This window comes from Rana temporaria, chromosome 1 (genome assembly GCF_905171775.1).
Source record: "Rana temporaria chromosome 1, aRanTem1.1, whole genome shotgun sequence".
In the NCBI taxonomy this organism is placed as follows: Eukaryota; Metazoa; Chordata; class Amphibia; order Anura; family Ranidae; genus Rana; species Rana temporaria.
In genome coordinates, this window is record NC_053489.1 from 362,323,257 (window position 1) to 362,347,560 (window position 24,304).

Consider the following 24,304-nt stretch of genomic DNA (forward strand, 5'->3'; position numbering starts at 1 on the left):
TAAAAATATAGAGGTAAAAGAAGGGCTTGTGTGGTTTGTCTGTATATGAGATGTATGTGACTGGTGTGTTAGGTGTCCTTTATGATTTCAATGTACTGTATGCTGGTGTCTGGTGAGGAGAAATCTTCCCACATATTTCCAGCACTTCTCATTCTATACAGCAGCAGAGAATGGTGTTGTGTTCAGACTCAGTAAGCTGTGAGAAGCAGGGCAGTCATCTCCAGAGCTGTGTGCCCTCTGTACGTGACAAGAAAGAGGGCGGAGCCAGCGTGCCCCAGGCCTCTCCCACCAAGGCACGTGTTTGGCTCCCCGCCCCCTGACATAAAGAAACAGCTGACCTCCATCTCCTTTTCAGTTGGCTATCGGTGTGTGAGGAGAGCAGAGGAGAGAGAGCCGTGACTTTGTGTGACCCGGTGTAGAGGCCGCACGATGTACAGCTTCGCACTGATCACGGTGCCCGCCGTGTTACTCTTATTGGGCGGGAGAGGAGCGGACAGCTCAGGTAAATGGCATCACCTCCGGGTCTGGTACCGTGTGTGAGGGAAGCCGGCGGGGTCACTTGTGGTGGCAGAGGAAGGACATGGCATCCATGTTTATAGTTCAGCACCTACCTAAACGCAGCTCTCTCTGACTGATGTAGGCTTGCTTAGGCCAGCTAGGAGCTGAGGAGGGCGCTGTATACTACTAGCTGTGGTCTCTTAATGGGCTCCAGGCTGGACACTGAATGTAAGAGGAGTGCTTACAGCTTTGTCTTCAGCCTGAGCTCTGTTTATGGAATACATGAAAGCTGTAGGCACATAAGCTAGGCCTTGTTTGGTTCTAGATACAGTGGGTATTGGTAACACCTCTGTATGTGTCATTTGGGAAAGTTCCCTTTACGTCCTGCTGACTTCAGCGAAGGTGGCTCATGGGGGCCAGTTTGTGTGTGTGTGTGTTCCCATATGGAGTGATTTTTTTTTGTAGCCCATTTAAAAGGGCTGAAGTTGCTTCAGAACATAAAGTAGAGCACCTGCTTAAAAAAAACCACAACAAATTGAGCGAACATGCATCGATGTGTCTGGGTGCTCATAACCTTATATTGGCACCTGCAGAAGACTGCAAAGGCAGTCTTGAGTGGAAAATGCACACAGGTTTGTAGGTTATTTTGCACTTTTGGTGTGAACTGGCCCTTAAAGCATAACTAAAGTTCACAATTCTTGCCTCTCCTTCCAGCGGTGCACATTCTTTACAGATTATTTTATTAATCCCAAAATAAAATTGTTTACCAGCGTCTTCTGGGTGCCATGCTGCAGCCATCTAAAAATCAGCCTCGCGAGGGATGGCCTGCAGGAATGTTAACTGAGCTGTGCTTGCGCAGCTCGGGTGCACATGCCTAAAGGTTGCAAACAGGTTTATATTCCTGAAAATTCTGCTGTAAAAAGCCTGTCTGTAGGTTTTCTAATATGGAGACTTTAGTTGTGCTTTAAATGGTTCAGCCTGGTACACTATACTTTTTTTTCTATTCAACACAGCAGGTTGAAAAAAAGTCAGCTCCCTTTGTTGGAGATCGGAGGTTGTGGTTTTCTAAGGTGAACGAACTGAGGGACATGGAGGATCTCGCCGCTACCCTGCACAACCGGTAGGAGACCTTTCGCGAGATCTGGCGACCCTGGAATCGCTTTATTATACACTGATGCCTATCTACAGGAGGTGGCTCACTCGAGCTAAGCTTCTCGGATCCAGCCTCACCCTCTGGGCAGGAGGCCCTTTCTGCTTTCTGCTCTTTCCTTTACTCAGTACTTCTCTGTTTTGGGACGTCTACTCCCGTTCGTTTTTCTTGACAGTTGTCCAGATGGATAGTGCCAATGGCGTCACCCACAGCTCAAACTTTGACTGATTCAGTGGGATTATGGGCAGTTTAGGGCCAAGAAGGTTTAGATTCATGAACCTGTAATTTTCTTAAATGTTTACCCCTTGCCTTTCATGGGTATGTTAATTCTCTATTACAAAAGGGTACACACAAATACGATTTGAAATGTAGGCATTTAGAGCCGGTTCACACTGGGGCGACTCAGCCGCCTGACAAGTCGCCTCCCATTCTATTCAATAGAGACATTCTAATAGGAGCGACGCAAGTCGCTCCGACTTAGAAAAAGGTTCTTGTACAACTTTGGGGGCGACTTGCATTGACTTCTATACAGAAGTCATTTTGCAAGTCGCCTCTGAAGTCGTCTTAAGGACGCCTTGCCGAGTCGCCCCCGAAGTTGTGCCGCCCCTGTATGAACCGGCTCTTAGGTTAGCTTTGTTTTATTAGTGCTTTTTGAAGTCTCTTTGAAACAGGGCAGGGCTAGTTTTAAGAGCTGAAACTTGGAGTGTGACAAGCTTTTTGGTCTGATAATCCTTTCCTGCTCTGCCCTGAGATGCAGCATGTGATTCTAAGGGCTCTTTCACACGGGGCGGATCCATATTGATCCGCCCCGTGTGTGTCCGTCTGCTCAGCGGGGATCATCCGTAAATCCCCGCTGATCTGTCTGCGGACAGGGCAGTACCCGCACACTGTGCAGAGACCGCCCTGTCTTTCCTTCGCTCTCCCCTATGGGGAATCGGATGAATACGGACCCTGTGTCCGTATTCATCCAATCCGTTCCGCCAGACGGAAGAAAAATAGGGTTTTCTTCCGTTTGAAAAAGCGGATGTTTGCGGATGTAAACGGACTTGTAAAAAACGGACCGTTTGTCCCCCGTGTGAAAGGGCCCTAAGACCTTTACTAGTTCTGAAATTCTTTGATGACCTTTGTTCTTGTGTATGTAGAAACCTTGTGGTTAAAATGCTTTTTGTATATTCTATACAGCTCGGTGGTAAAAGCGCCTCAAATGCTGCTAAATCATGAACCAGCTATAAGACAGATCTAGTAAAAAAAAATGCTTATACCAAAGTGAGCGGTGTGTTTCTACTGTGCTGCTCGTTTTGCACAGAGTGGCCCTGATCCATGTCTTCTGGGGTCCCTTGGTATCTGTCTCCTCCCTGCATCAGCTAACCCTCTCTGCAAAGCACTTTCCCAAGGGGGTTAGCTTGTGGGCGTTCTCTTGAGTCCTGTGTCTGGCGTCCATAAGCCGCCGACTACAGGACTTGGAGTTGACCGCAGCGCGAGGCAATGGCTGCGCTATCAATCCAATCAAGAACCGAGAAGACCGGGCCAACATCAATCGCGTTCTCGGCGAAGGACTTTCAAGGGCTCGGGTAAGTTTGTTTGCTGTTATACAATTTTGCAAATAAGTAATTTTACTCCTTTACTGATGTATGATGAAGCTGCGGTGATGGGCACTGAGCCTGCACTGGCTCCGGGCTGTCCAGTGGATGTCCAGCTTGGAGCCATTGGTGAACCAGTTTAACGCTACTGGTTCCTGCTCCGAGGTGAGGCCCCTGGACAGCTCGGCTTTGACAAGAACTGTCCTTTGTACCACAGCGGCTGTTTGAAGTGGAATACCGTTTTTATAGCTCCCATAGCCCCAGTATCTTAACAGTGGGCTGTCTGCTTTCAGATAAGTGTCCTCTGTGGCAGGTTTGCTACAAGATCACTTTTATCAGGGGCGCCCTCCTGCCGCGCTCTGGTCGTCTCCGCCGCTTACCGAAGCTGTCGGTAGCGGGCAGAGACGATTGTGTCCTCTCCCCTCAACAGCCTGGAGCCAAGTGAGGGGGCCCCCCCCCCTTCCACTCGGCTCCATACCATTGGACGTCAAACGTCTCTTCCACCCAATGATCCGAACCACTTGCCGGCATGGCTCGGCGAAACTACGTTATGTTACTGATAAAAATTGCAGATTGCCGCCATTACTAGTAAAAAAAAAAAGCCATTCTATCCCCTATTTTGTAGACGCTATAACTTTTGTTGAAACCAATCAATATACACTTATTGCGATATTTTTGGTAAAAAAAGAAAAAATACTAAACTGAGGATGAATTTTTTTTTTTTAAACAATTTGTGGATATTATAGCAAAAAGCAAAATATTATGTTTTCAATATTGTCACTGTTTTATAGTGCGAAAAATAAACACCACAGGTGGCACCAAAAGAGAGCTCTATTTGTGAGGAAAAATTGTGCAAATTTTGGGTACAGCATTGCACGACCGCGCAATTGTCAAAGCGACATCCTCCATTAGCGCGTATGGCGGCGCAGGGACCTGCCGGGATCGGCCTGGGGGGGGGAGAGATATAAAAAAAATACTTTTTGCTATAATAAATATCCCCACATTCTTATTGTCTTCAGTTTAGGTTAATACGTATTCTACATATTTTTCCTAAAAATTGCAATAAACTTATATTGATTTGCGCTAGAAGTTGCTGTCTTCAAAATGGGGGATAGATTTATGTTTTCCCCGAGTGATGGAGACCTGTGGTCCTCCCGCCCCCCCCCCCCCCCCCCGTGACTGGCAGACAGATCGGACACTTGACACTTTTTTTTTTTTTTGGACCATTGACATTTATACAGTGATCAGTGCTATAAAATGCACTAATTACTGTCTAAATGTCACTGGCAGCCAAGGGGTTAAGTTTTCTAACTGTAAACTGACTGGAGGAGACATATTGCTCTTCCTAATCACTAGGAATGGCTAATCTGTTTCCCCACCTGTCGGAATGGGGATTTGTGTGTTTTCATGCACAGATCCATGTTCTGGTGGCCAAAGGGTTTTGGAGGGGGACCCCAATTTTTTGAAGTGGTGTTTTCTTCAAGATCAGCGCACAAGTGGCATGCCAAAGTTGGATAAGTTAAGACTATATTCAACGTTGATCTGAAATCAATGGGTTGAAGTAGGATCAAAGGAACCTTTTTTCAAAGTCTGACCAGTTAGGACGGCTCCTATAAGGAACCATTAATTTTACACACATCAAAAATTTACGCTTTTTTGTTTATAGTGCAAAAACAAACTACAGGTTATCAAATACCACCAAAAGAGCTCTTTGGGGGGAAGGGACATTTTAATTTGTGTACAACGTTGCATGACCGTGCATTTGTCAAAGCGACTCAGTGCTTTATTGCAAAAAATGGCCTGCCATTAAGGTGGTAAATTCAGAGGCTGAAGTGGTTAAACATGATGCATGTTTATGGTTCTGTCAACACATGTAATTAACTGTCTTGGTTACCTTGCCTAACTATATACCAATCCTTGGTATTTACTAAAACGTACCCGTCTCTGAGATCTCAATGTTTTCGTGGCTGTTATGCTGCGAGAATCATGATCTTTATTCTAAGCTGCTGCCCGTTTTTCAAAAGCTTTTATAGTTTGAGAATATGTTCACATAATACAAGGGCTTTTGTGATTGGACATGTGGGGCATGCATAGCAGTGGCTCTGGTGTTGAAGGTGCCAGAAGGTCCAGGCATCTTGGATTTCAATAAACCTGTCAGATGTAAATCGAATTTTTTTTTTTTTTTTTTGCTGGTTTCCGGGCCGATGAACATGCTACAGGATAGTTTTCCATTTCTGCATGTACATGCTAAAAGTGACATTAACTTGTATGTGTAAATCAATTAAATATTGGCTTGGTTTTTATTTGGATAACTGATTAACTGAGAAAGATACAAATGAAGTTTAAAGGTTAACCAAACCAAAAGACCTCCTTAACGCTTGTTTTGGCATTAAGCAATGATTTACATGTTGAATAATCCTTATGTCACATGTACCTGTAAAAAAGTAAGTTTAGCTCCTTAAAGGCTCTTCCTGTAAAATGTTAAGCTTTACTAAATTAGTGTAACATGACATATTGCTTTGTCGCTCCTGCCCTGAGTAAAGCGGTGTAGGCTTTAAGGCTTTCTTTTCACCTGGTGATCTGCCATGAAGTCTGGTCCCCCCCCCTCAACAGAACAAACTGTCTAAGTCAGGGGTGTCAAACTGGCGGCCCTCCAGCTGTTGCAAAACAAGTCCCATGAGGCATTGCAAGGCTAACAGTTACAAGCATGACTCTCACAGGCAGAGGCATGATGGGACTTGTAGTTTTGGAACAGCTGGAGGGCTGCCAGTTTGACACCGCTGGTCTAAGTGATAGAGTTGAGACAAACTATTTACCAGTGCTGACAGGGGTGTGGCTTGTAGAACTGCTAGGGCACTGGTTAGCACTCTTGTAGTTCATTGATTCTTCTTGTAATTCAGTAACTTTCTGCCTGAATGGTGAGGTACGAACAGACAGGTGAGTCTGCAGGAACCTGCCATTGCACTGACCAAATTGCTGTTCAATGCAAAAAGGCATTCAGGAGATGAACACCTGACAGTGGCTGCTTAGCCGCACTCTAAAAATCGATCCACCGTGGATTGTTTTTCCAAACATTAGCAAGTGTGAACCTTGCTGTATAAGGAAGGCTTGGGAGATCTACTGCAGTGCTTGTTGAACTTTCACTTTAGGTGTATTAGGCCTCTTTCACACGGGCGGATAGAATGGTGCTTTTAGGTGCGGATTTTATCATTTTCTACCGCAGCTGAAAGCACACAATGCTTTCCTATGGCCCCATTCACACACTACGTTTATCTGCGGTTTTGTTACATGCGGTTTGGTGCAGATAGAAAAAATAGATTTGAGTGCGTCCAGGAACGATTTTGCGCAGCTATCTACACATAACTGCAGGTAATCGCAGTGCACTGTCAGCTGCGGATAGCAGCGTGAACAAAAGAAAAAAACAGGACACATCAAAATAAAAACTGTTGCTATGGGGATGACGATAATGGCCAACCGCAGCTAAACGTAGCTGCATGTAAACGCAGCTAATCGCAGTGTACAAATGCAGCCGATCGCTGTGCCTGGAGTCTTGAATTTCAAAAGAAAGAAACATGCTTTTAACTGCGGCAGAACAGCCGTCCATGTGAAAGGCGCCTTATAGCTTTTTTGTACTTGAGTTTTACTGTAGTATATTCATTTGTTTACCTCTGTTATACAAATTCTCAATGTAACTACTAACATTAAAGGAACACTAAAGATCTTCCTTTTTTTTTTTTTTTTTTTTTTTTTTTAACAAACATGTTATACTTGCCTCCACTGTGCAGCTCGTTTTGCACAAAGTGGCCCTGAACCTGGTCTTCTGGGGTCCCTTGGCGGCTTTCTCGGTTCCTCCCAGCATGAACTCGCCACCTTCATGCGAGCACACTCGCAAGGTGGTAAGTTCTTGCGGGCGCGCTCCAGGGATACAGCCGGCGGGTATAGCTGCTCACTGAATCACTCGGCCCCACCCCCGGTGTGTTGCATCATTGGATGTGATTGACGGCAGCGCAAACCAATAGTTGCGCTGCTTTCAACCAATGAATGCATTAAGGTGAAAACTTACCTTTAGGCTTTACAACCCCTTTAAAGTGTGAGCCCCAATAATTCTATTCCATTTTGTTCTGTTATACCATTAGAAGTGCGATTATGTTTTTAAAAGGAATGCAGTTAGAACTTGCCTTTAATGTTTAATCGCTTCAATACCAAGTGCTTTCACCCCCTTCCTGACTGGCCAATGTTCAGCTTTCAGCACTGTCATACTTTGACGATTACTTGGTCATGCAACATTGAGCCCAAATTCCACTTTTATTAAACACTTCAATACAGGGCTTTAAAACTCGCCTCCATACCGGGCCTATTCTGGCACTTCTCTCCTACATATACAAATCCTCATTCTTTTGCTAGAAAATTACTCAGAACCCCCAAACATTATGTTTTTTTAGCAGACACCCTAAGGAATAAAATATCGATCATTGCTACTTTTTATCTTGCACAGTATTTGCACAATAATTTTTCAATCGCTTTTTTTTTTTTTTTTTTTTTGTAAAAAAAAAAAAATGGTTTCATGAATTAAATAACAAAACAATAGTTACCCCAATATTTTTGTAAAATATATGAAAGATGTTACGCAGAGTAAATAGATACCTAACATGTCATGCTTTAAAATTGCGCACACATGGAATGGCGCCAAACTTCATTACCTCAATCTCCATAAACGACGCTTTAAATTTTTTACTGGTTACCAGTTTAGAGTTAGAGGAGGTCTAGTGCTAGAATTGTTGCACACGCTCTAACGCACGCGGCGACACCTCACATGTGTGGTTTGAACAACGTGTACATACATGGGCGGGACTTGCGTGTGCGTTCGCTTCTGAGCTACCGGGGACAGGGGCGTTATTAATTTTTATTTTACTGTCTTAAAAAATTTTTTTCTTCGATCGCTTTTATTCCTATTACAAGGAATGTAAACATCCCTTGTAATAGGAATTGTGTGTGTGTGTGTGTGTGACAGGTCCTCTTTATGGAGAGAGGCGGGGTCAATAAGACCCCACATCTGTCCTCCAGGCTGGAAAGAATGGATCTCATTCTTACTAGCTGCAATTGCGGTTTGTTTACTTACCGGTACCCGGGCGTGATGTCATCACATCGCGCCCGGGCCTCCGACGGTCATAAAGATGACCAGTCATCTCTATGCTTCACATACGGTGGACGGCGATCATCTATCCGAGCCCCTGATGACACGGGAGAGCCCGGAGAAGCACCGGATGGCGGCAGGAGGGGGGATGTCCCCTCCCGCTGCCTAAAAGAACGATCAAGCGGCGGAACCGCTGCTATGATCGTTCTTACGGTGCGGAGGATCGCCGGCGGAAGAAAACGATACCTGAATGATGCCTCTGGGTGCAGGCATCATTCAGATATCCCCACACAAAGTACAGGACGTCATGACGTCCACCCGGGATAACGGATCCCCTTTTTGGACGTCATATGACGGCGTGCTGTTTTGAAGTGGTTAAAAAAATCATTTGACAGCACTTTTTTTGCTGGGTAAATAAGACTGAAAATGTTGACAACGTTTTTCTTCACTGTGTGCTAAATGATCTGTGCCTTGATTATGCAATTAAACAATTTACTCACTGGGGGTTATTTACAACACTGGACATTTTGGTGCACGTCTGCATTGAAACCAATCGGCTTCCAGGTTTTATTGCCAAAGCTTAATTTAACAAGTTAAAGTTGAAAGCTGACTGGCTACAATGCACAGCTGCACTAGATTCTGAGTGCACCAATTTTAGTAAATCTCCCCCACTGTGTTCTGTCAGATTGGCAGATACAGCATGTGAGAGAAGTCCATTCTATTTACCCTGTAAAGAAAAGCAGTCTATTTGCCTATTCTGAGGTTGCTCTGGTCACATGATCAGGTCCTAGTGCCCAACTTCAATGAAGAGAAGATTGTACAGACTGCAGCTGTTGGCAAAGTCACCCATAGGCTTGTCGCCTGTCCCTCCTGTATACTGAAGCTGGTGCTGGGACCCCATCATTTGACGAGTGACTTCAGAATAGGCAAGTTATAAACCTCTTTCCTTATAGAATAGGTTTAGAATGGGGCTGTTTTGTCTGGTAACCGGAAAGCCTAGAAATGCAATTTTTTAATGGAAACTTATCTATTGCTTATACATAGCAATCATTCATGGGCTAGAAACGTTCAAAACTGCTTCCAGAATCCTGAACCACACAGGGCACACCCAACTTCTTGGTCAGTCTAAATGGGGTTACCCCCTTTCTGTCTTAACATCCATGTAAAAGGGACTCTTCCCATATATTCCTTTTTGTGAATGTAAAGGCTGTACAGCCTTTTACAACCCTAACACTTGTCAGCACTTGCATTTTCAAGATTCCCCCCCCCCCCCCCCAAATTCCCCTATGTAATTGCATATTCTGCCACCCACCACTGATGCCTTCTTTACATTGCACCTGTAATGTGGGGGGTGCAGCATGAAGGACATCAGACTGAACTGCCACTAAACCACAGTATGTAATGAGGGGGTGGGGTTATGCATGTCCCATTTTCCACTCACTGTCTATGGGCAGCGAAGGCAAACAAACTTCCACGCCTCCTAGTAGAGGATGCGGTGTTGGAACGTAAGGTAGACCTTTGTAAATGAGGACAAAACAAGCTAATGAACATAATTTTGGAACATTGACATGTTTTGGTATAAAACTGTACATATCGATGTGCATGACAGCAGCAGCTTTCCACTTTCCCTCAGTGGCTTATTGGCTCCCGCTGCTGACAATCACAAGGGGCCAGGCCATGCTTTATCTTTGGATACACAGAGCAGAATTGGGATTGACATGCACAAGTGCCCCATAGCAAGCCTGTTGCTATGGGGCACTTGTGCATGCTCAATCCCAATTCTGGTAGGCAATTTTTTTTTATTTACAGTTTATCCCTTTTGAGCTAAGAAGGAAGCATTAATTACAATGTGTCCTGTTAAAAACTTGGCAGACTGCCCGATATTTTCTTTTGACAGCTGAGTCTCTTCTCTTGTTGTATGAAAAATCAGCTAATGCTGGCCATACACTATGAAAAATCGGACGTTCAGACAGTTCGTTCATTTTTCGAACAGTTAATGGGCACAAAATCAATCGTTGGGACGTTTTTGAGCCGAAAAAACGCAACCAAGTTTGGACATTTTCTGCCGAATGATAAATCGGAAGGTTAATGTGTTTCCCGTCCGAACTTTCTGCACTAGGTATATGTAAATAAAACCAACTATTTTTTTTTTATTTATGTCCACTGAACGATTTATCGGTACTTGTACTCTGTCTTAAAAAAGTGGTATCGGGACAACCCTAATAATAAACCATAGACTGAGCCGTGCCTACAGATATCTTGGGTGTTCTGATCCTTTCATGCTCTAAAGCAGGGGTCTCCAAACTTTACAAAGGGCTGGTTTACTGTCCTTCAGACTTTACGGGGGTCCGGACTGTGGCGATTGGGAGTAGAAATGGTCCAGATGTCGGTGGGAAAAAATAATTCCCAATTGTTTATTTCAGTGGGAAAATGTTGTGCCTCATTGTTGGTGTCACTAGGAGGAATTGTGCCCAATCATTGGTGTCATTGAGCCCCATTGTTGGTGCCATTGGGAGGAATTGTGCCCGATTATTGGTGTCATTGGAGGAAATTGTCCTATTGTTGGTATCAGTGGATGAAACGGTGCCTCAAAGGCCAGGTAAAGGCAAGCAAAGGGCCACATCTGGCCCTTTGGCCACAGTTTGGAGACCTCTGCTCTAAAGGCTACATTGTAAACAACTTTACAATTATGCACAATGCAGATCAGTGGCTGTTGTAGCATTTGTGAAGGTTGCCTTGCTTTTGTCTGAGCCATGACATGGTTTCCAGTGTAGATAGAGTGCATAGTCACTGCTGTATATTACATATTTGCACACTGTCACAAAAGTACTGCACTATGCTATTTAGGCATGTGACGTGCATGCTATTTCTCTATTGTCTATAGCAGTGTTCCCCAACCCCCGGGCCGCGGACCGGTACCGGTCCGTGGATCAAACGGTACCGGGCCGCCCAAGGAACTTTAAATAATTTCACTGTGGTGGCCGAAGCGCAGAGCATTGCCCTCCCGAGCCCTATTGTGTGACAATAGCGAATAAAAATTCGCTATTGTTACACTGATCCTCCTCCTGGCCAATCAGGGAGCGGGTCCTCCCGCTTCCTGATTGGCCAAAAGGCAAACCCCACGCCATTGGCCGAGGAGGCGGCGCCGCGGGAGGACTGAGGACTCGAGGTCGGAGACGCGGGGACTGAAGAGAAGCTGCCGTGAGGCAAGTGCACAGAGGAAGTGGGTGACAGTGATGGGTGAAGGGAATCACAGTGTGTATTTCATGTCCCCTACCTAGTGTTTTTTGCATCATACAGCCTGCTATAGTACAGGGTTTGCTCAGGCACCTGGCCTGGGATCACGTTATGCTAGGTCTTGCTAATAAGAAATACGGTGGCTTCCCTGTGTGCTTAGGGGGTAATGTGTCAAGTCACAATGTATAATACATGCTCAGCATTAAAGGAGAAGTTTGGGGCTCAGAAACAACAAACATGCATACTCAACCCAGCATCGGTCCAATGCTTCAGCTATCCGCCGCTGGCTCTAAGCCCGAGTGATCACATGACCACAAATCATTCAGTTCTCAGTGAGCTCCCAGCAAGGAGCAGTGACTGTCAGTCACCGCTCTCTTCTCTGCATCCCCCTCCGCCACACACTGGAGCACCATACTGGGGAGAAGGCAGGAGCAGCTGGCCTTGGCTCTCAGCTACACACTGATAGCCGGAGCCAGCTATCAATCAGGCATCTGCGTGGATCCTTACAAAATGGTTGGGATCCTTCCAGACCCTGGAGCAGCTCTGTGACGTCAGTTGACAGCGGACTTCAGAAAACTGTTGACTAATTCTGGGTCATGGGAGAGAAATATGGATGGAAACACTTGAAAATGACAACTGTTTTTCAAGTTGTCAAAGTAGCTGCATGTAAAGCCAGACTGGAGTTGTGGGGACAGCGCGTGAACAGAGGCATTTTGGACATGTTTCAGACATTAGTGGGGATTTTAGGCGAGGCTGAGCTTGAACATTCATTCTGCCAGTTGGTGCACAATCACCTGTCTTTGCTTTTAAAAGAGTTTGAGCGCTACTTCCCAACCACAAAAGACCCACAAACTGGTAAGGAATGGATCCGCAACCCATTTGCCAACAAATCAGGCGAATCTAGCATGTCTATGCAAGAACTGCTGGAGATTGCAAATGACGGTGGCCTTAAAACTACGTTCGAGACAACAACTCTGCCGGTGTTCTGGATTAAGGTCATGGCGAAATACCCAGAGTTAAATAAAATAAAATCACTTTATATTCATTTTTGGTGTAACTATTTTATTTTGAAGGCATGTTTAACCCTTTCATGCCTAAGCCTATTTCTGACATTTGGTGTTTACAAGTTAAAATCCATATTTTTGGCTAGAAAATTACTTGGAACCCCCAAACATTATATATATATATATATATATTTTTTTTAGCAGAGAATCTAGAGAATAAAATGGCTTTTTTTGAAATATTTTATGTCACACGGTATTTATGCGGCAGCGTTTTAAACACAACTTTTTGGTAAAAATTTACTTTCATGAATTTAAAAAAAATGAAAGTAAAATTAGCCCAATTTTTTTTAGCATAATGTGCAAGATGATGTTACGCCGAGTAAATAGATGCCAAGCATGTCACGCTTTATAATTGCACGCACTCCTGGAATTGCAACTAACTACGGTACCTAAAAATCTCCATAGGCGACGTTTTAAACTTTTTTTAGGGTTACCAGGTTAGAGTTACAGAGTAGGTCTAGTGCTAGAATTATTGCTCTTGCTCTGACGATCGCGGCGATACCTCTGTGTGATTTGAACACCGTTTTCATATGCGGGCGCGACTTCCGTATGTGTTTTCTTTGCGCAAGCTCGCGGGGAGAGGGGCGCTTTAAAAAAAAAATTGTTTTCTTATTTTTTTTTTTATTTTTTTTTATAATAAATTGTGTTTTTTTTTTTTTTTTTTACATTTTGATCACTTTTATTGCTGTCACAAGGAATGTAAACATCCCTTGTGACAGTAATAGGTGGTGACAGGTACTCTTTATGGAGGGATCGGGGGTCTAAAAGACCCCCGATCCCTCCTTTGCACTTCAAAGTATTCAGATCGCCAAAAACGGCGATTCTGAATACTGTGTACTTTTTTAAATCCGGCGTCATTGGCAGCCGAGAAACCCGGAAGTGACGTCATGACGTCGCTTCCGTGTTTTCAATGCGAACACTGAATCAAAGCCGCTTACGGCTTTGTTTCAGAATGCGCCTGGACTACGGAGGCGCTGGATCGGGGATCAGGTCTCCCGGTGGGACGGGAGGCCAGGTCATAGCGGCAAGAGGCAGCCGGAGGGGGGGGTGTCCCCTCCCCCTCCTCCGGCATAACAACCGAGCGGCTTTTAGGCGCATCGGTTGTTATGTCTGGATAGCCGATCGCCGGCTCTAAACAACGGTACCGGGATGATGCCTGCGGCTGCAGGCATCATCCTGGTATAACCCCCGAAAGCCGAGGGCGAATATATGCGTTCCGTCGGCGTGAAAGGGTTAAATACAATTAAATGTATTAAATCAAAACAAGCGGGCCACGGAAAAATTATCAAACGTTTACCGGTCCGCGGCGATAAAAAGGTTGGGGAGCACTGGTCTATAGGAGGAATGAATATTGGGCACAGAAGCTGTAGGGCAGCCCCTTAGGCTAAAACAACTTGTGCCTGCTCTGTTGTGCTTGGTGTCAGAACACGCGTTGCCTTCCTGCTAGGGGTGCAACGGATCGAAAAACTCACGGATCGGATCGATCCTCGGATCAGGAGTCACGGATCGGATCATTTTTCGGATCAGCAAAAAAGAAAAAAAAAAAGACTAATCTTGTTACACCCAACAGAGTTTTAGATTCAGTTATTTTCAACACAAAATATAGTTTACATGTTAAATTTTAAAAGCCGCAGCAAACCTTACATGTTTGAAAATCAGAGGTGTTCTGTCACATTAGCAAACATGTAAGGTTTGCTGCGGCTTTTAAAATTTAACATGTAAACAGTATATACGTATGTGAGATTTTATATAAATATACACAGTCTTTTTTTTTTTTTGCAAATTTGTAAACTTAATTTTCTTTTAAAAAAATTGCCCAAAACCTTTTATGGCTTCATTTCAAGCTCTATAACTGCTCCTGGGCTACATCACTGACCTGTGCCATCCTTCCTATCCACCTGGTCTGTTTGCAGGAGAAGTTTAATCAGTGTGCAGGCAGATTGCATGGAGTGTGCGTCACAGTGTATTTTACAGTGGAAGCCAAGGCACCGGAATGAAGACACATGTCAGCAGAGATGATTCCCAGAGCGCCGCCAAGTAAGCCAGCCAATCCGGGCAGCTCATCACGCGGGCCAATCAGGTGCAGAGACCGGACATCCCATCCAACCAATCACAGCCGATCTGTGATTGGTTGGGGTGGAGCAAGAAGTTCCGGAGCTAGGCCGAAGCCGGGGACTTTCCTACGGCCGAGGCTCCGGAGCGCTCCGCGGATCGCCTAGTGTGCCGATCCGAACGGGGTGACCCGTTCGGATCACGGATCGGTGACGATCCGTTGCACCCCTACTTCCTGCTACAGGTTTTGTTTGAATTGAAGATATTTTTATTTTTTCTATGATAAGCATCTATAAAATCTTGACAGTTTCGCCCCCCCCCCCCCCCCCCAACATGCGCGGGCTTTTTCCAATTTATACTAGTGGTCTTTCTGTGATGGTCCCATGGACAGTGTGGACAAGGCCATCTGTGTTCTAGCTGGCACAGGACTCTGCAAGGAATCCCCAGAAACGCTGTCCTGAATACCAGAGTATTTAAATTTAAACAAAGACAAGGTTGTTTTGGGACTAGGATTTTTTTTTTCTCATGCTGGTCTGCTTTCCACCTTGCAGATTTTGTTAACTTCGCTGTGCCCATTGTCTAGTTTTGGAGAGGGCCTTAAAGTTTTACTCCTTGATACACTATTTCTAAGTCCATTTGACACGTTATGCAGCCATGATGGTCTAGCCTTCAGATTCTGTGCACTAGATGTCAATTTCTCTTGTAGGTGGCAGTGTAAACCTTGGTTGCTTATTACCAAAAATAAATTTTCCCTAAAACTCAGAGGGTAGGAATTAATAGAAAGTACAGAAATCCTCATCTACCACACTGCATCTGTGTCAAATGTGGCTAGAAGACATGCATATATAATTTTGCTTCACTGTCAGACTTGACTCTTGCAGTGTGCATGGATATTTAGATTTGATTGTAAAAAATATCTTGTAAAATACTTTACTGACTGCAAGTTTTTACCCCCCTCTGTAGTGTTTTGTTTCAGTATTGTAAGGTCAAGGATGTGATCTTCAGTGTAGCTGACAAAGGTCAACAGCTGTTCAGGAATATCTATTGCAAGTGTCAGCAAATGAAATGTTGTAGTGCCTTGGATTCCCTACGTTTTTAAATATTATGCATCCACCTATAGATATGATATGGACCCTGTTATCCCTTTTTTAATCACCTTTAATGAAGGCTTTACAATTGATTTGGCAGAAATGCTAAATTCCGTGTGTGTGTGTGTGTGTGTCCTTTTTTGGTGTCTTTGTCACTTATGCTTGCGTTACTTGTCCAGTTGGTAAAATCTAGTATAAAGCAGGGCTACACTAATATTTTGCTTGCTCCCAAATCGCACATTTACTAAGAATATTTCCCTACATTGAACTGATTTACAACCACTTGGGTAGAATATATGCGCGTTTTTTATATCGGTATCCTATACAAGCATTATGCATACTATGACACGCATTAGATACATACACCTTGCCTCCCACAGATGTGCAACTGATTAGAGTACATGTGCAATTGTGCATATGTGTAAGTGATGTATCCTTTTATCTGTGTACACAAAGGCTTTGGTTGTGCGCATTTTTAGCTATGTACTTCACTGATCCATAGTCTCAAACGAGACGCTTTGCGACTGGCACAGCCGGTTATGGTGTTAATGGTTATTCTCCCAGTCTTCACCTGCTGGTAACTGATGAAGTTGAAACTCCAAATAGGCTTCAATAACCAGGTTACCAGATAGTTTGTCACTCTGGTGACCAGGATTTGTCCTACACGGTTTAACCACTAAGTGCCAAAAGATTTTACCCCCTTCATGACCAGGCCATTTTTTGCTATTCAGCACTGCGCCACTTTAACTGGTAATCACGTGGTCATGTAATGCTGTAGCCAAAACAAAATTTATATTTTCACGCAACTAGAGCTTTCTTTTGGTGGTACATGTTCACAACACTTGCAAAAAATAAAATTTAAAGACAATTTTTTTTATTTACTTCTGCTAGAAAACACTTAAGTTTTGGCCAAATGTATTGCTACATGTGTTTAAAAAAATGTGCGTGACAGTTACAGCACCTACAAACTATGGTGTATGTATGGAGATCAACTTACCTGGACTGATGGTGCAGTGGACAACCTGACACTGTTACTGTGACACGTTAATACGGTGATCAGTGATAATATATACTGGCTTGGAAGGGGGGTCAACATCTATGAGTGGTTAAGGGGTTAAATGTGTGCCCAACTTTGTGTAATGTACTCTGCTTTTACTAACCTGTTTCTTTTCCCTGCAAATGGGGAAAAATTGCTCCCTCTGTACAGAACTTCGTTTACCATCAGAGTTCTGGGCTGTTATTGCACACAACCAATCAGCAGATCCCAGCCGTGAATCATTAACCAGGACTTTCTGGCTGTGTACAATTGTGCTCGCCCTTAACCTGGCATTATGCAGCAACTTATCAGTATGTTGCTTTGTCTACAGCTGCTGCAGTGAATGATGGGTGGTTTAAAGTGATATGGGGGGGGGGAGAGACAAATAAGACTTTTAAAATAACAAAACCTGCTATACTTGCTATGTGCAGTGATTTTACACAGGGAAGCCCAGATCCTTTCTCAGGTCCCTGGCTGGAACTCCTGGCCTCTCCCTTCTATTGCGTGCTTCCACAGTGAGCATCTTGCTATGGGGTCACCTGAGCTAAGCTGCAGCTCCATGTAACCACAACTGGCACCACTGTTGTGTCTTGGCCAATAAGGAGGGAGAGTCTTGGACAGACGAGGCACTTGTGAACATCGCTGGATAGAGATGGGCTCAGGTAAGTATTGGGGGGGCTGCTGCACAGTTTTTATTATTATAATACTTTTGACACTTAAAGCGGTAGTTCACCCCCCCCCGACACATTTTACCATCGAGACAGGCATTGTAGCGCAAGCTACAGTATGCCTGTCCCGATTTTTTTAACCCCGGACTCACCTTGTTCTCGTAGATCGTATTTTTCGGCTCCCGCGGGGAATGGGCGTGCCTATGGAGAGGGAGGATGATTGACGGCCGGCCCTGGCACGTCACTCTCCCCGAAGACAGCCGGAGTAGGTCTCGGCTCTTCACGGCGCACGCGTCGTGAAGACCAAGCCTATTTCGGCTATTTCCGGAGAAGCGTGACGCGCCAGAGCCGGCCGTCAATCATCCTCCGTCTCCATAGGCACGCCCATTCCCCGGTATCTTCAATCTACGAGAACAAGGTGAGTACGGGGGTAAAAAATTCGGGACAGGCATACTGTAGCTCGCGCTACAATGCCTGATTTTATGGTAAAATAAAAAAAAAAAAATTTTTTTCGTCGATAGGGTGAACCCCCGCTTTAAGACAGGGGTGTCCAAACTTTTTTTCAAAGAGGGCCAGATTTGATGAAGTAAACATGCGTGGGGGCCGACCATTTTGCCTGACATTCTTTGAACCATTAAAATGCAGTCTATGTGTGTTCGTTCGAGCACTAATACACTGCCTAACAAGAATTATCTTGTGTGGTCAAGAGATGAGCTTGGGTGTGTTATTTGGATATACCGTATTTATCGGCGAATAACATGCACCTTCACTTTAAGAGGGACGTTTCAGGAAAAAAAACGTACATTTTAATTAACTGTGAAGCAAAATAAGGGTCAGTGCCCATCTGCAGACTCACCATTGACAGTGCAGCCTGATGCCCATCTGCAGCCTCAGAGGGGGATAGGCAGGATGGCGGGACGACCACCGACAGATTATATATAGGAGAATCTCCTGTTTACATGGCGGCCTCTTTAATACAAAGTCGCGCCTTCTATGATAGACAGAACAGTCATCCAATGGCAGCCCAGGAGACAGGACTTCCAATTACAGACGCCGCCGAGTAAACAGGAGATTCTCCTGTATGTAATCTGCTGTCGCTCATCCCGTCCCCTGAGGCAGCACTGATAAATACAGTATACAACTTTTGTGGCCCTGGGGGCCACAAAAGATATGTATATCCAAATTACCAGGGGGTGCCACATTAAACCGTAACGTGGGCCACAATTGGCCCGCAGGCTGGACTTTGGACATGCCTGTCTTAAGAGAACACAACAAAAACACAAGATTTTCTTCATGATGACTCGATTTCTAAAACTCTGGGTATTAACACTTGAAAAATGCATTGACTGTCACCAATTTTTGTACAATGGAATGTTTCTTTCATTGCAAAGGATAGACCTGTCTGAACTTTTTCCAAATGCCACTTCCAGAAACCAAGAATGTTGGGGGTTAATCATCTTAATGTGGTGGACTGAATTTTTTTTTTTTATACAGTCTTGTGAGGTCTATTTCTTGTTTTGGTCTGAATCTAATCAGTTTAATTATGCCTTGTCCTATTTAGCTGTATGCAGCCTAATTGGCTCAGATGAAGAGAACAGTGTTCATTAACCATCCTGCTTCCGTTGCTCTTTCCTTTATCAAATACGCTTGCATAATTCGAATTGTGTGTTTTTTTTTATGTGTGTTGAGCACCAGGTCTGAAAACCCTATAGTTTATCAAACTGCAGTGCCAGCTAGACATGAGGGGCACTAGTGGCAACATTTAATATGCTTGCTGTAAGGTGCTAGCTGTTAGATGAAGTACTAAACTGTGAGCAGCAAGGTTCCAAAGTATACATCAGTTCACAACTACTGTTTTTTCTTTTGTTAACCTTTTACCTGTGCCCCACAGCTGGGTTCATAAAATCTCCACTCTCGGAGGTCAGACTGACAGGTGAATCAGTGGAGCTACACTGCGAGGCCATCGGGCGCCCCATACCAGAGATTCAGTGGTGGTTTGAGGCAGACTATAACAACGAGAGTTTCTCTCAGCTGTGGGATGGAGCTCGTGAAGATAGAGTACAGATGAACACAACCTATGTCTTCCATGCTACAAGCACACTCTATCTTTTTGACCTGAGCCAAGACGACTCGGGAACCTATGAGTGTCGTGCCAGCAATGATCCAGATCGTAACCATTTGACCAAGATTCCTCGCTTCAAGTGGATTCGTTCCCAAGCCAATGTTGTTGTTATAGACCGTGAGTGAGCAACTAAATGGTGAAGATATCCCGAAGCCCTGCTCCCTCGTTATCCAGAGTGCCTCCTCCCAGCAGTCCTAGATTAGAACTTCCCTTGCAAGTGCTTGGCTAAATATGAACTGTTCCTTTTTTGTCCAGGATCCCATTCCTTAATGTTTCCCCTTGTTTAGAGATTTGGTGACCTCCTCTCTTGTATTAGGATTGGCTTGCAGTAAAGCATACTTCTCCTTTTCAAGTTTGTTTTCCTTTCCAAATTGATTCTCCTGGGTTCAAGAGACTATTTCTAACTGAAAATGTGCTTTTATGTCAAATGTTTTAAGCTCAAGACACAATACGAAAGACGAAGATCCTGTTCAACAAAAGCTTCAGCATGGAAATGTACACTTGGGAGTCCATTGTTTCTTCTACCAATTGTCATTCTCTACATATAGTTCCAGAAGTCTGGCATATTGTCTGATTTTAGTTTCCTTATGTTGGCCATCCTACACTAGTGCTGTCTGTCCAATAAATTGTAATAGCTTTTAATCTTCCCCATTGGAGCAACTCCCTTTTCTGTCCTCTCGTACCAATCTCCTTTGTCTGTCTCTGCTACATTTGTGTCCCAGTTTTGTCTTCACGTTACGCAACCACTTCTCAGTGTTTCTTCTACTCGGCCTTTGGTTTCCAAGAAGTGTATTTTGATGCTGAGACTTAGGCCCCATTCACACCTAGGCGTTTTTACGCCTGAAGCGCACTGCTCACAAACGCCAGAGGGGAGAATTAACATTATTCCCTATGGTGACTGTTCACACCTGAACGCCCAAACGCCTGTCGCGCGAAGCTCAAACAAGTCCCGGACCTTTTTTTGTCGCGCGAATCGCGCGACAGCGGCGTTTGAGCGTTTTTTTTTTCCCCATAGAAAGTAATGGGAAACGCGCGTATTGAGCGTATCGCGCGACAACGGGCGTTTGCTATGGGCGTTTCGTCGCTTTAATCAATAGAACTTGTCGCCCATGCAGAAGATTAAAAAAAATCTACCAACATAGCAACAAGTGATGAAAAGATGATAATTTTTCCTATTGGCTAAAATAAGAAACGCCGAAGTACAAAAACGTCGCACGACGCTGTATGCAAACGCGCAAATAAGCATGAATACGCGCGAAAAAAAACGCCCGAAAAAACGACCGAACGCCCTACGCTCAGGTGTGAATGCAGCCTTTTACTCTGAAAGTGGTGATGGGTTTACTAATTCAGGGGTTGTACTGCAAGAGTTTAAAATGTTAAATTTGTTTTTACTGTTCATAGAGCATTTTTTTCCTCTCCGCTTTTCATTGAACAGATTTTCATATGTCTTGTGATTTAGGAGCAAATTTTTGAAAATAAAATGGCTTGCAAAATAACTTTTTAAAAAGGCAATAGTTTTGTGCACAACCTCTGTTTAAAATGGTTCAGCTCTAATCAAAATGTTGATGCAGTGCTTGCAATAAAATGGTAGTTTTAAAAGTCACACAAATGTGAAAAGTGTCTACAAACTTAAGTCGCATGACACGTTGTACCCCATGTTTTCCAGTAACCATTCATATATGTGCAACCTAAAGTTGTTAATGCACTACTTTGGCCTGACTTTCATGCAACTTGGGGGTCAATGTTAACCCTCAATTGTTGCATCTAAAACATTCAGATACTGCTTTCATACAATAGTGGGTCCAACTTTGCAGAGGGAAAAGTTGCACTCCATTTTGGAGTCTTAAAAGTGTGACTAGAGCTGTATATCTGGAGTATCAATTCAGACTAGCCCTTGTTTACACAATGCGATTTGACAGTTTCAGCAATGGAATCATTCAAATCAATGCAACTCGAGTTGCATCAACTTTGAAAGGTTTCTGCAAATTCTAAAAAAAAATTCTTTGGGACTTGCGTTCTTCTCTGATGTCACAAGCCGCAATTTGCTTTGCAATTGCACTAATGTAGCACAATTTCAAAGCTGCACTGGTGTGAACCAGGACTTGGTCAGAGAATTCTTTAGTCTAACCATCCCAGAGACTTTTTTCTTTAGCCAGATGGATTAAATGGTCTATCTCCACGGTAACTTTTGATCAGGAATGTTAGTTTTTTTTTTTTATGGGCAGCTTGGTGTCGGTAAATCAGGCTATACACCAGTAGATTTGTATGAAAATTTAATCAAACTTGCCGCTTTTGTCCCCATTGGTTCGAAAATAGAACCAATGTTTAACTTCAAACTTCTGAATGAAATTCTAAACCCCTGTACACACGATCGGATCTCTGATGGAATCTAATCCGATGGATTTTCTCGTCTGATATCCGATATCCAATGAAGCTGACTTTCACTGGTCTTGCCTACACACCATCGGTCAAAAATCTGACAGTGTCCAAACGCAGTGACGTAAAACACTACGACGTGCTGAGAAAAATGAAGTTCAATGCTTCCGAGCATGCATCGACTTGATTCTTGGCATTTGTGGTTTTTAACGGATAGACTTCCACACAGACGATCGTGTTTTTTTTTTTTTTTTATTTTTTTTTTTTATCCATAGGAAAATTTTAAAACAAATCGATGGGGCCCACACACGATTTGTTTTGTCCAAAAAACGGTCCATTTTCATCAGACAAACCGATAGTGTACAGGGCTTAAGAGTTATAGCCAGCTTAAGCAGAGGTACACGAGTGGTAGAAGCCACTGCTTAGATGGGATTAAGGTATATTTGCTCTTTTTGTCAAAGCCAGTAGTTCCTGTAATTGAGAAGATATTGTTGGTGTGCAGAAACGGCATTTCATTTTACTTTTAATGTAACCCTTCCTGTAAAAATTCTAGGTTACTAGCAGTTCATTGCCTGGCCCTGCTTATTTGTGCCACCCCAGTAGCTATGGTAAAAATTCGATTTTTAGTTAATCTCCTACTGTGGTTCTTGACTTTTTTTTTTTTTTTTTTTTTAGATCCACTTATTGAAACCACCCAGCCAGATGCAACTGGTGGGGATTTGCTCAGTTGCAATTTAACAGACTCTACTCTTGCCATTTCTGGTCATCAGTGGCTTAAAGGAGACAAAGTGATACATGAAGATGAGTATTCCTCCCAAATTACAACCCACAAGTAAGTATTCTATTACACCAGCTATGCAAAAGAATGAAGAGCAGAGCAATGTTGCATCGGTACATCATTAACTTTACAAATTGCAGACCTGTCATTATACAGCAAGTTTTTTTAACCACTTAAGCCCCGAACCATATTGCTGGGGAAAGACCAGGCCCCTTTTTGCGATTCGGCACTGCGTCGCTTTAACTGACATTTGCGCGGTCGTGCAACGTGGCTCCCAAACAAAATTGGCGTCCTTAATTTTCCCCCCACAAATGGAGCTTTCTTTTGGTGGTATTTGATCACCTCTGCGGTTTTTAGTTTTTGCGCTATAAACAAAAATAAAGCGACGAATTTGAGAAATTTATATTTTTTGCTATAATATCCTCCAAAATATATAAACATTTTTTCCTCCGTTTAGGCCGATACGCAGTCTTCATATTTTTCAAAAATCGCAATAAGCGTTTGGTTTGCTCAAAAGTTATAGCGTTTACAAAATAGGGGATAGTTTTATTGCGTTTTTTTTTTTTTTTTTTTTTACTAGTAATGGCGGCTTTCAGCGTGTTTTTTTTTTTTTTTTTAAATAATCGGTACTGCGACATTATGGCGGACACTTGGCACATTTTTGGGATCATTGGCATTTTTATAGCGATCAGTGCTATAAAAATGCATTGATTACTATAAAAATGCCACTGGCAGGGAAGGGGTTAAGTATGTTCCCTGGGTGTGTTCTAACTGAAGGGGGGGGGGATGGACTGACTTGGGGAAATGACTGATCGCTGTTCATACATTCGATGAACAGAAGATCAGCATTTCTCCCCCTGACAGGACACACGGCCCCCGATTCTCGCTCTGTAACAAGCGATCGCGGGTGCCCGGCGGTGATTGCGCCTGCCGGGCACGCGCCCCTATTGGCTGAACGGCGAGTTGACGTAGATCTACGTGATCTCGCCCAGCAGAGCCGACCTGCTGCCTAATAACTGGCGGCTGGTCGGCAAGCTGTTAAAGGAGAAGTACAACCAAAGTTCATTTGGCTGTACTACTATAGATCAGAGCTGGTGACTGACAGTCACTAGCCCTCTGCTCTGGGGGCTGTGAGAAGCAATCGGCGGTGTTTGACCTCTCGGTGCTGGCAGGGGACAGATTCAGCATCAGACCGATGCTACCTCCACACAGGTAAGTATAATTCTTAAAAAAATCACATACTTCTTTAAACTAAGGCATTGTAATTTGGGGACATGGCAGTTTGGTTATGTTGCCACAAGTATAAACCATGCCCTTTTGAGAAAATAGTTGTCCTTTTTATTTTTTTCTTTAATGGGGAGATGCCTTTTCAGTGGAATTTGATGTTCGTTTGTGAGCCTTTAGACCATTGTTGCCTAGATTGTCTTGGCATGGGAATGCCCTGTGTCAGAGTTGGGGAAAGTTTGAGGAAGCTGACTGCACAGACACAAAACCCACACATTAACAATGTCATGCTGAAGT

At 43.9% G+C, this 24,304-nt stretch overlaps 1 protein-coding gene across 1 annotated transcript in view; it reads left to right on the forward strand.

Moving 5' to 3' along the window:
• The first annotated feature begins 344 nt into the window (after window positions 1–344).
• The window catches only part of BSG (basigin (Ok blood group)), a 35,970-nt gene continuing 12,010 nt past the window's right edge, over window positions 345–24,304 (forward strand). Inside the window, exons 1-3 of the mRNA XM_040322064.1 lie at window positions 345–502; window positions 19,399–19,746; window positions 22,681–22,837. Of these exons, the coding sequence (XP_040177998.1) occupies window positions 430–502; window positions 19,399–19,746; window positions 22,681–22,837 (578 nt within the window). The 5' untranslated portion in view covers window positions 345–429. The remainder of the gene's footprint in view (window positions 503–19,398; window positions 19,747–22,680; window positions 22,838–24,304) is intronic.